An 11,586-nucleotide genomic window follows, 5' to 3' on the forward strand; every position below is an offset into this window, starting at 1 on the left:
TGAACTCAGCATTCCAGGGTCTGTGGATCTGACGGGCAAGTATATTTGTGTGTCATCAGCATAAATATGAAAAGAAATGCCATGTTTATGGATAATATGTCCAAGGGGAAGCAGATACAAGGAAAACAAAATGGGTCCTAAGACCGACCCCTGAGGCACACCATATTTAACTGGACAGAACGAGGAGACATAGTTGTTTACAGACACGCAAAACTTCCTATTTGACAGGTAGGATGAAAACCATTCTAGGGCAGTACCAGAGATCCCCACCCAGTGCCTCAGTCTGTCTAACATGATGTTGTGATCAATGGTGTCAAAAGCAGCGCTAAGGTCCAGGAGTACCAGGACTGAGCACATGCCTTCATCAGCAGACATTAAAAGGTCATTGGTGACTTTAAGCAGGGCAGTCTCAAATAATTGTAATGCCATTACTAGAAGAAACCTAAATTGTGAAATAAGAATACTAGACAGTAACATCTTAAGTTAAAGTAGATTTAATTTCAACTATGTGAAAAACCAGCTAGGATTATGTGAAAATATATTATACAAAGAAACCCAGGGGCACTAAGCATTCTGTAATGCAAAAGTGAAAAAATATATCAACAATGTTAACAACAATTTTAGACAGTAACAATGGTGGGTATGTTTTTTCCCCTCAGCGTTTGATCCCTTTGGGACAGGTCCCATGCCTAAGCCTCAGGACATGATGGGTTCATTCCTTGGACCAGGTAACGTGGTGCAGCCAGACCCCTTCCTGCATGCTGCTCGCTCTCCATCACCCACCCTGCAGCCTACAAGCTTGGGTAAGGCATGCCTCTGCTGCTCTGCTGCACAATTTTGGATGTAATAAAAGAGTCCACATCAGGGTAAGGGATGTTTTACAGTGTCTTCAAGTCTGCTGCTACACCATAACACATAAACACAAATCGTGTGTGTCAACTCTGCTTAAAACTGGCATTAAAACATGTTTTATCCATCCATGGTCAACTGCTTATCCTGCGTACAGGGTCGCGGGGGGCTGGAGCCAATCCCAGCTGACATTGGGCAAAAGGCAGGGTACACCCTGGACAGGTTGCCAGTCCATTGCAGGGCCACACATAGATAAACAGCCACTCACATTCACACCTAAGGACAATTTTAGAGACACCAATTAACCTAGCGTGCTCGTCTTTGGATGGTGGGAGGAACCCAGAGAGAACCCACTCAGACAACATGCAAACTCCTCACAGAAAGGCTGGGGCAACGAACCCACAACCTTCTTGCTGTGAGGCAACAGTGTTAACCACTGCACCACCATGCTTATTTATTAATTTTCCCCAGGATTAATGCACCAGGTTTTTCATATATTTTTCTTGGCTTTGCTCTATATATTGCTTACTAACACACTAATGCTTTGCAAAAGATTTTTTATATTGCTGCTGTATGTTTGGCATTGAATGGGTTTGCATGCTGGATGATAATCATTTGCAGCCTGTCTGATTAGTATTGCAAAGAGATCATAGTTAATATTTCATCCCCAGCACGAATCATTCCCTATAATGATTTTCAGCCTGAACTTTAAACATGGTAGGGCAATTCTGCTACTCTAGATTTATTTCTTTAGACTTCACACCTTTACAGAGCAGTGTGTGCATGATGAGGCAAGATAACAACAAAATGTCCAGTGTGCCTTTAAATCAGTCTATCGTTTTGAAATTGACAGAAACATTTAATATATATTGCAGGCCTGAACCCAGCCTGAAATCACAGTAATGCTTTTGAAGTCAGGTCTATTACAAATAATTTGTATTTGGTCTCCGCAGTGTGCCATGAGAGTTTTGGGGCATTTTAAAGCAAGTTGCTTGGTTCTCATTCACTGTGTGTTCAGTCTGTGACAAACTTTTATGTTCTTGAATAGGTCGGAGTTCACCTGTCCCGCCTACCACCCCAACCGTCAACATTCAGCAGCAAAACGCCAAGGGAGGATGGGACTGGAATAGACCCGCTACCACAAGCACAGGTAGAAACCAGTAACCCAACCACACACACATGTACATAGACATGGACAGCACTCATTGTTAAATACTTGAATTGGGGAAGCCAACAACAATATTTTTGTATGTATTTACATTCGTGGGAGCTGGTGGAACTGAATGCTATTTAAAAAAGAGATTAAAAAAACTGCAAATCGCAAGGCTCAAAAATATTTGTGAGTACCAGTCTCCAGCACTGTTTGTTGATTTATCCAGGAGGCTTTGGTATGGGCAGTCGGTCAGCCACTACTAGCCCCACAGGCTCGGTCCACAGCACTCCCACCCACCAAACCAAGCCAAATACCTTGGACCCGTTTGCTGACATAGGTAACCTCGGGGGAAACCTTGGAGGTTAGTCACTGGAAATTTACATGAACTGAGTGTGTGTTTTCTTTGCCACTATGTCTTGTGCCACAATCTCTGTTCTTTCCTTTAACAGGTTCTGGCTTCTCCAGCAAACCCACCACCCCTACTGGAACTACCCCTTCCCTCCCTCCCATGGGCTCCCCATCGCGACCTCCTCCATCTCCCCAGCACGCACCTGGCTTCCCCTCGTGGCAGCCGGGTGCTGGAAGTTGTGGAGGATGGCAACCCCAAGGACAGGGCCCTGCCCCACAGCCAAAGCCCAGCCCCAGCCACACCCCCATGCCTCACACATCGCCCCAGAACCGACCCAACTACAATGTCAGCTTTTCTGCAATGGGAGGGGGTTCGCCAAGCGCAGGGGGCAAAGCACAGGCTGGCATGGGTGAGCAGGAGATGTTGAATTGGATTTGATGTTGTCTGTTAAAATGACAATGTAGAGATCAGGTTGTGAATTTGTTCATTCTGGTAGCCGTGATGTATTTTTAAATTTTTTTTATATATTCTTAAATTATCATAATTTGTGAAAACAACATTTTTACTCATTGTGACCATGCAACATATTTGCATTTAGCTGGCACATAATAAAGCAACATAATAAATTTAAATGACCATGATTCAGTCGTTTTAATTTATTGTTCTGCAAAATCCTCATATTATCTTCACTTCCATCACAATATTTACTTTGATGCAGATTCAGATGCAGATTAGAAGAAATCTCTAAACATTTTATTAAACTGAATTAAGAGGACTCTATAGGTTTGGTAAAGGAACTGTATGCGCCGTCTGAGTGCTTGTTGTGGCACAGTTTTTAAAAATGGCTGCTCATGACATGACAGAAACAGGATTATTGGCTGCTGCTATGAAAATCTAACCCTTACCCTAACTGCATGTTTTTAAATATTTATTTATTTGATATTTAATTTAATAAGATGTAAACACTGAATTAATTTCAAAATGCATTCACTTGTCAAATAATATATATATTATAAAACAAATAGGTAGTTGTAAAACATATTTTAATACATTAACATTTTGATACTGTGTGCACATACATTCTTTTGTGGGAATGGATCTGTCACTCAGTCAGTTCATGGTGCATTGGAGGACAACAAATGGGTGAACAGCATGTTTTTTCCCTTTGTGTTTGTATCCTTCTCTGCCAGGTTCTAAGCCCAAGGCCTCGCATGCCAACTTTGATGACCTGCTGTCTGGTCAGGGCTTTGCAGGGACCAAAGAGAAGAAAGGGCCCAGGACTATAGCGGAGATGAGGAAGGAGGAGATGGCCAAAGAGATGGACCCTGAGAAACTAAAGGCAGGGGCAATATTTCTGATGTGATTTTGAGCAACATCAGAGGACTGATAAAAATAAGGAGTAGTTTGTTGTTCTTATTCGCTGTTTAAGTTTCTGTGAGAAACACCAGGAAGTCCCCTGGCTCTTGCATCACTACATCTGAGTAGAATTACAGTTTGACATTTGTTCACTGGGGTTTTGTCATCTGTTTGTCCTGTGTAGCACAATAGAAGCAATTCAGTGATTCCCACAAGTAGGATAGTGTACTCAAAAACCGTTGGCTGTTAAAGCCTTTCTGTTTATTCCAGAATTAATGAAGTGACCAGTGTGTGTTTCCCATGTCCATACATTGGTTCCTCTAATTATTCCTTTGAAAAGGAGTTACCAGAGCCAAAATCACTGAAAGCATTTCTGCTAATTATTGGTCCAAATCTGGTCATCACTGTCTTAATGGCTCTCTTTCTCTTCCTCTCCTGTGTGTGACCCAGATTCTGGACTGGATTGAGGGGAAGGAGCGGAACATCCGTGCTCTGCTGTCCACCATGCATACTGTGCTGTGGGAGGGAGAGACACGCTGGAAGCCTGTGGGCATGGCTGACCTGGTTACTCCAGAACAGGTCAAGAAGGTCTACCGCAAAGCAGTCCTGGTTGTCCACCCAGATAAGGTGAGACAGATGATCACTGGTGGTCTTAATAATAATAATAACAACAACAACAACAACAACAATAATAATAATAAAGTCAAGGTCACAGTATCTTTATGTATGCAGAATGAGTAAAAGACAGTAAGAATATTGTTTTTCTTCTGCTCTCATTATTAACACCCAACATGTAAAGAAGTATTGAAGCAATCATTTTGTTTACAAAAAAGAATTTCACAAAGAAGTGGACAAACTTACAAACTACTCCAAAACATCAATAACAGTGGGGTTGTGTGGAGCAAAACGTTCTGTCAACATCAATTGCAGACATAGAGCAAAGGAAAGTCCGTTAAATAATATATAATTTTAATGTCAGACTTCTGACACATGTTTATAAGCAATTCTCGGAAAATTTGGAAAAGTCATGCAGTGTTGTGAAGCACATTGTTACAATTTTACTGTAATCTAAAAATATCGGCAAAGTTAATAGAAAAATGCTTTTGCTGGAGGACTTGTTTGTGTTTAACTAATATTGAACAAGAACTTTTTTACACATGATATAAAAAAGGCAGTAGTAACATGAAAACAACCAAAATAATCATCACCTTAACAATGGGATAACTCACTGATCCAAAAGCAGTTACGTTACCGTACAGTTAGACAGCCTTTTTGTTTTTGCTGTCAGGAATACTTCAAGTTCAAGTCATGGCTTTAAGATCTGTTGTGAGATCATTTCAGGTAGACATCACCAGCATGCATGCAAGGAGAAACTACAAGACTTCTCCCCCATCTATTCATGCTCCTCTTTATCAAAACAAGAGCATAGGCACAACCCAAAATGAAGGACATCATAGTACATAAAAGCAGGCTTATCTGGAGAGATGGACACATGGATGTACACACATATACAGTACAGTGCATAAACACACAAAGGTACATGGATGTATTTCCAGACCCCAAACATTTAAACATGTTAAAATAGGACTTGTTCATGCAATGGACCTAAATCAATCTACAGAAGCTTCACAATAAAAGTCAAAAGTAAGATAAAACAGAGACAACATAAAAGTGACAAATAAAGCAGATAACAATACATAACGGTGGTCACTTATTTGAACTGAAGAGTCTATTTTCCCATTGATGAACACAATAGAAGGTATCAAGAACAGCATTTGGAGGATGAGCATCTTTGTTTAATAGTTTTAAGCAAGTTTTTATTGAACTGCATTTGGGGTGTTTTGTGTTTGTTTGCTTTAGAGTCAATTTTTCAGACCTGTTGTATGGTTGAACCACACATTGGACCACGTCTTTGAGATGTTTGAATTAAATTATTTATTTATTTGTCACCATCCTTCATCCCCCAGGGTTCCTCACCTCTGTGTGAATTCATTGATATTGTGTGTGTGTGTGTGTGTGTGTGTGTGTGTGTGTGTGTGTGTGTGTGTGTGTATGTCAATTCCTTTTTTGACTGCAGCCATGAAGTAAATCAAAACCTAATTACACATGGCTTGAGTCATGAGCAGCTGTTCAATTTTAAGAGTACCATTATGATCCTGGCCGGAAGTGCATAATATTTTAGGCCAATTTTCCTACTGGTGTAACTGCAATGTGCTTCTCTGTCTTCCCTCACAGGCGACAGGACAGCCCTATGAACAATATGCCAAGATGATTTTCATGGAACTAAATGACGCCTGGTCAGAATTTGAAAGCCAAGGACAAAAACCCCTCTACTGAACAAGTAGTTAGAGGAAATGAGCAAGGAGAAGATGTCCTTGCTGATTCTGTCATCTAATCCTAAAAATGTGTCACCATCTCTGGTTAACATACTACAACCGCACCCTACAACGTCTGCCTTTATACCTGTGCTTTGACCCGTACTTCTCTTCTTACCACACACACAGAACACAGAACATCCAGTTGATCTGCAAAGACTGCAAAATGGAACTTCAGCGCCCAGACTAACAGTGTAACTGAACGAATAACTCCCTGTAGCTCAAATCAACCTACCTACTGTATGTATGTGGTGCAACATTGTTCTTCCTTGTCGAGTGTCGTTAGCCCTGAATCGAGCCACCAATCAAAGCAGAGACGATGGACACACAAGATAAGAAAATCACAGCAAGGAGTAAACTGAACAAGCATGTCACAGACTGCTCTAAATAAGGGATTGAGAGCACCAGATAGTGTGCAAGGCCCCGAAAGCATTTACACCACACATCACTCAAGCCATGTAGTCACAAAACATTCCGATGGGGAAGTAAATTTGTACATTCTGTCATATCAAAGCCACAGTTTTTCATGCATTTAAATGTTTCTAGAAATGCAGCGAAGAACAGCGGCTAAACGTCATTATACATTTTTAACTGAAGTGAAACTGAACTTAAGCCAAACCTGATTGAAATAGGTTTTTTGGTAGTACAAATTAACAATCTATCGGTCTTTTTACATTAACTCTGGTTACAGGTTCGCTTTTTATCTCTTCAAAATTTAGTCTGCTGAAGATAATTGAAAACAAAAAACTAAATTAAATGAAAAAAAAAGTTCTACAATAAAAACACGTCAGAAGGCTGCTACAATTTAAATTCTAGACTTAATATTCATTTGACAGATTAACAAAAAAGGTATTTCATTCCCTTTGTATGATTAATATTTCATTGTGCGTTTATTACAGAGCCCAGGGGCTGATAACAAGTACTGTAGGAGAATGATTTATCATTGGTGTGTCCGATCTAATCCCTGTGTGTTTCCATGTTTGCAGGGAACTGGGGATTGTATATTGTATTTAAGGGATTCGCACATGTACAGTTCCATACATGAAGCAATTTGAGGCATCATGCTTTCTCACTCATACAGTAACATGTATTTTTGCAAGGGAGCTCTGTGAAAGCACAAACTGACAACTTTACTTGGCGCAGCTTTGAAGGAAAGCTATTGTTATTTATTTATTAGTTCATTTTGTTCATCTTCATGTTGTTTTGTGTAGCAGACCTGCTGCATATTGGTTTAAATTAACTGCACATGTCATCAGCTAATGTACTGTATGTAAAGGTCATGTTTGGGATTTATAGGCCATTATCTTTAACTCATCAAAAGGAAAACATGGGACTAATTTGTAAGAATATATCACAGTTTCTGTGTGTATAGCCTGTTTGAGTCTGCAGAATCTTTTTCATAGCTACAGAAATGGCTCTTGTGTGTTTAAACACTGTAGTAATGCTTATCTGACTACAACGCTAAATTGAGTCATGGGTTGATTTTGCAGAGAAATGTCAGACTGATGAGTTAAATAATGTGCTTTACTGTATCGCACTGCTATATATCTGCAATTCCTAATTTCACTCTGATCCTACTTATATCTGCTGTCATTACAGCACTTTTATCAAAACACAGATTTGCAGCAATGTTTTTTTGAATTACTTCATTTACTTTGTTTACATTTGTGAGACATTTCTGTCACACCACTGACACTTTTATTTATAACTATCAAGCAGCTTTTTGTCTGGATGAATAACATTGACACTATTTCATATCAGCCGTGAGGTACAACGCAAATGGCTCAAAGTATCAATCTTTTTTCAGGAGCTGTTCATGTTGCAGGTACCATTTCTAATAGTTTGAATCCAGAAAAGATGTCAATTCTCTCCATATATATAATTTCACTAATGTGATGTGTGATTTTTCCTATGTATGATGGAAATTGACTTTTGACATTATCTTCTTGTGTAAAAAATATTCCATAGTCCTGGGATGAAATCCATGGGCCAATAAGAAACATATGCAAAAACAAAATGTATGTATTTACTTATTAGCAAGCAGAAACTGAAGCAATTCTTAATTTCATTTTGGGTTTTTCGGTTTTCACAGGACACTAACATGATACTATACCATCCTCACCTTTGTGTTACTTACAGACTGTTATTTTAATGTTAGACATCTGTGATCAGTTCAAAAATATGTTTTAAATCAATTTCAACATACGCACATTGAGTATAATATTAGCCTTCAGATGTTCACGAACTGTTTAAGTTTTGGAGATCATTTTTTGGTTGTCATCAATCCTGGTTAAACATCATAATGTTTTTTCTTTCCTTTATTGGACTTCATCATTGCCCAGGATTTCCAGTTTGTTCATCTACGTTGAGGATGTTTACTGTATACTGATCAGTGGAAAAAGAGAATGACTGCTATAAAGCGCTGTTTCTTCAACTGGTTTGGGACCCAGAATGGATCACAAGACACTGGGTCTGAAAAAACTCTGATCTAGAGGTTACTGCTTTCTTTGGCGACTTACTAGACACAGGAGGTGTGTAGTATGTGCTTCTGTGCTCTATTTACAGAAGACTTATATGTATAATAACCCTCATTAGCTCCCTCTCTGACTGAATTCTCTATCTGCAATCTTACAGCTATGTTTAAAAGCTAACCTCTATAGTGTAGTCAATGGATGTGTGTTGTTTGAAGTTGTGGTATGTATGGAAGTGATCAGATTTGGATACAGACTACTGTATGTTATGTGTTTGCTTGTCTGCTGTTCAAGTATTACTAAATTGTGTAAAAATTCTGTTCATGTGCTCCTTTTCAGTTCTGTTTACCATTACAGGATGTACATAATGATCAAGTGCAGTGCACAAAAAATAAATAGTAAACAGAAAACAGACATTGTGTGCAGCATTCATCAGGTTATGTGTGTCTTGGTGTTTCTCTTTTTGATCACTAGAGGGTAGCAGTGTATAACACATGAAGTACAACATTGCCACCATAAATGGCGTGCAGTGTACTTGGTGGTTGTGGAACAAGTACTCAAGTAAAAGTACTTGTGCTACAGAAAAATGACCCTGATTTACTATCATATATTGCATTATTAGATTGTTAGTGATGGATTAAGGCTTAAGTTTCAATTTATTTGTAGCTGGTTCAGGTGGAGGTGGTATTAATTATAACTTTATACTGCTAGGTATTTTAGTCTTAGTGCTTAATAAATCAACAGCTATTAATATCATCCAGGAATAGAAAAAAAGTTTTTTCCTAAATTTCTAGAATCAATGTGACAACCTTTTCATGTAAAAATGCCTGCTTTGCTTTTTCTATCAGTGATACAATACAGTGATTTAATGTTGAAGATAATCCCTTTCAGTGCAGGCGCAGCATTTCAACACTGATGGTAATGACAATAGAGTAACAATGTGCTGCATTACAATGCTGCTGTTCACTACTGCTTCATCTTAAACTCTGCTCATATGTGACCAGTTAGGGGGTTGAAAAGTTTTCCCTTGGGGCCCAGATCCGGGAAAAACAGGACTGCAGTGTCAGTGTTCGTCTATCCTGAAGGAAATTTTGGGTAATTGAACCCCCCCGTAATCTGTGATTCATTGTAAAATAAGGTTAGTGCTGTACACTTCAGTTTTTCCCTCCTCTCACTGGATCTGCTGAGAGTGCTGACGCACTTCCTGTGAGAGATTCAGCACTGATGGATGTCACCGATTAGCACAGGCTGATGTTTTATTTTTCATGTCCTACACCATTAAGCACCATTAAGTCTCATTTAGATGTCAAGCTGGTACACACACTTGAAAAGTTTCAAATAAGCATCTTGTTCTGTAGACAAGCATGTAGACACATTCATGTATGTTACCACAAACTGCTAAAGGTGCTGCTACAACTAATTGGTAGATTTAAAGAGGTGGTATTATGCTTTTTGGCTTTTTCCCTCTCCTCTATTGAGTTATATATCTTTTTTGTGCATGTAACAGGTTTGCAAAGTGAAAAAGCCCAAAGTCCAGCCCAAATGGAGTTCCCATCTCCCACAGAAAGCACTGCTCTGAACTGCTTGAAAACAGCTCGTTTGTAGTCCAGCCCTTCACTTCCTTTACTTGTGACGTCACAATGAAACCGCCTCATAAAGCTTGCCAAGCGGCTAGCGGGGACAGGCACGCCCTCAAACCAAGCTAGTCTGAGCGGAGGCCCTTTGGCTCGACTCGCCTTTGTTTGGTTTTCCATTGTAGAAATTGTAGTGAACAACGGTGTGGATTTGTGCATTTTACATTGAATAAATTTGGAGCTACCCTAAATTCCTTTCTCCTCCCCAGAGAAGAAGGGGAGGGGTCAAAGTTGCTTTCTCTAAGTGCTATCCCGACCATAAAACTGGCACCTTTTTGATTCCGAAGCTGATAACGCGGGGCCTGACTGTTAAACTGACAAAGGGACGCGAGCCAGCCATTGGCATCTCCCTGAACAGCCTATCAAAACTGGCCCCCCCACACACGTTTCCGTGGCAACTGACCTTATTCTTTGTTTTATTACCACATCAAAAAGGAAAACCCCTGTCTCACCTAAGTGTGACGTGGTCCAGACACTGAACTTTGGATGACAGAGGACTGCAGTCTCCAAATACTCAAAGCATTTAATTAAGTTAATTAAATCTTTAGTTGCCTGAATACGTTTGCCTCTATTTGAGTAGTTATGTTGACTGTTGTTGCTATCTGTTGTTGATATTAGTGCTGAAAAGAAGTTACTTGTGCAATGTTTTTATTTTCAGCAAGACACTCCTTCATCTAATGTAATCAATGCTAGTTCATAAATACTTTCTTACAAAATCCCTTTAGAAATGATGATAAAGAAATGTTTTACGATACTCTTAATCGCCAGCTTGAATTTAAGGATGAATCAACAAATTCTCCCAGTTCCTAAGGAGAGACGATCTTTGATTTAATCCAAGCTTTCCTCATGTAACCTGAGCTCCCCCAAGTGGATGAAATAAGTATTACATGCCCTCATCGGAAATGCTGTTAAATGTATAAATATCCTGACCAATAATGTGACAATTGTTTCCTGTTACCCAATGCCTAGAACAGTACAACCGTTCGACCATTGAGGTTCGATTGTGGAAAATATTTGATTATAATACGTGCAAATAGATTTCTTTTCTTTAGACATTAAGTTTAGAAAGGCAGTCCCATGGGAAACCTGAGACGCCCCCTGGGGAACCACGCCCCAGACAACAAAAGAGCGACACGCGACCTGCTAGCTCTTCTCTCCTCTTCGCTGTTGGCTCTCTTCCACTCTGCTCTGCCCTCTGGACGTTTTCGGCACGTGTGGCGTGCCTCGCCAGGCAACGCCCAGACTCGGCCAGCGAAACAAACAGGCCTTTGTTCGCCTGAAGCAACACACCTGAAGTGCCCCGACATCGATCTGCCTTCAGTTTGTTTTATTTTCTTTATTTCTTTTGTTAAAGTTATAAGTCCGTTAAGTTACACTGGACTAATTCAGGAACGACCAA

The 11,586-nt window shown here is 39.8% G+C and overlaps 1 protein-coding gene across 4 annotated transcripts in view; it reads left to right on the forward strand.

Annotated features, from left to right (window-relative positions):
• Positions 1-8,965, forward strand: part of dnajc6 (DnaJ (Hsp40) homolog, subfamily C, member 6) — a 44,180-nt gene extending 35,215 nt beyond the window's left edge. For 3 of the 4 annotated variants that reach the window (XM_046050569.1, XM_046050566.1, XM_046050570.1), the window contains 7 exons: positions 660-803; positions 1,898-1,999; positions 2,229-2,363; positions 2,452-2,760; positions 3,542-3,690; positions 4,158-4,334; positions 5,943-8,965. In XM_046050569.1, the coding sequence (XP_045906525.1) occupies positions 660-803; positions 1,898-1,999; positions 2,229-2,363; positions 2,452-2,760; positions 3,542-3,690; positions 4,158-4,334; positions 5,943-6,044 (1,118 nt within the window). In that variant the 3' untranslated portion in view covers positions 6,045-8,965. The remainder of the gene's footprint in view (positions 1-659; positions 804-1,897; positions 2,000-2,228; positions 2,364-2,451; positions 2,761-3,541; positions 3,691-4,157; positions 4,335-5,942) is intronic. The other variant, XM_046050567.1, reaches the window with a different exon arrangement.
• The last annotated feature ends 2,621 nt before the right edge of the window (positions 8,966-11,586 follow it).

Source organism: Micropterus dolomieu, linkage group LG05 (genome assembly GCF_021292245.1).
Source record: "Micropterus dolomieu isolate WLL.071019.BEF.003 ecotype Adirondacks linkage group LG05, ASM2129224v1, whole genome shotgun sequence".
Classification (NCBI taxonomy): Eukaryota; Metazoa; Chordata; class Actinopteri; order Centrarchiformes; family Centrarchidae; genus Micropterus; species Micropterus dolomieu.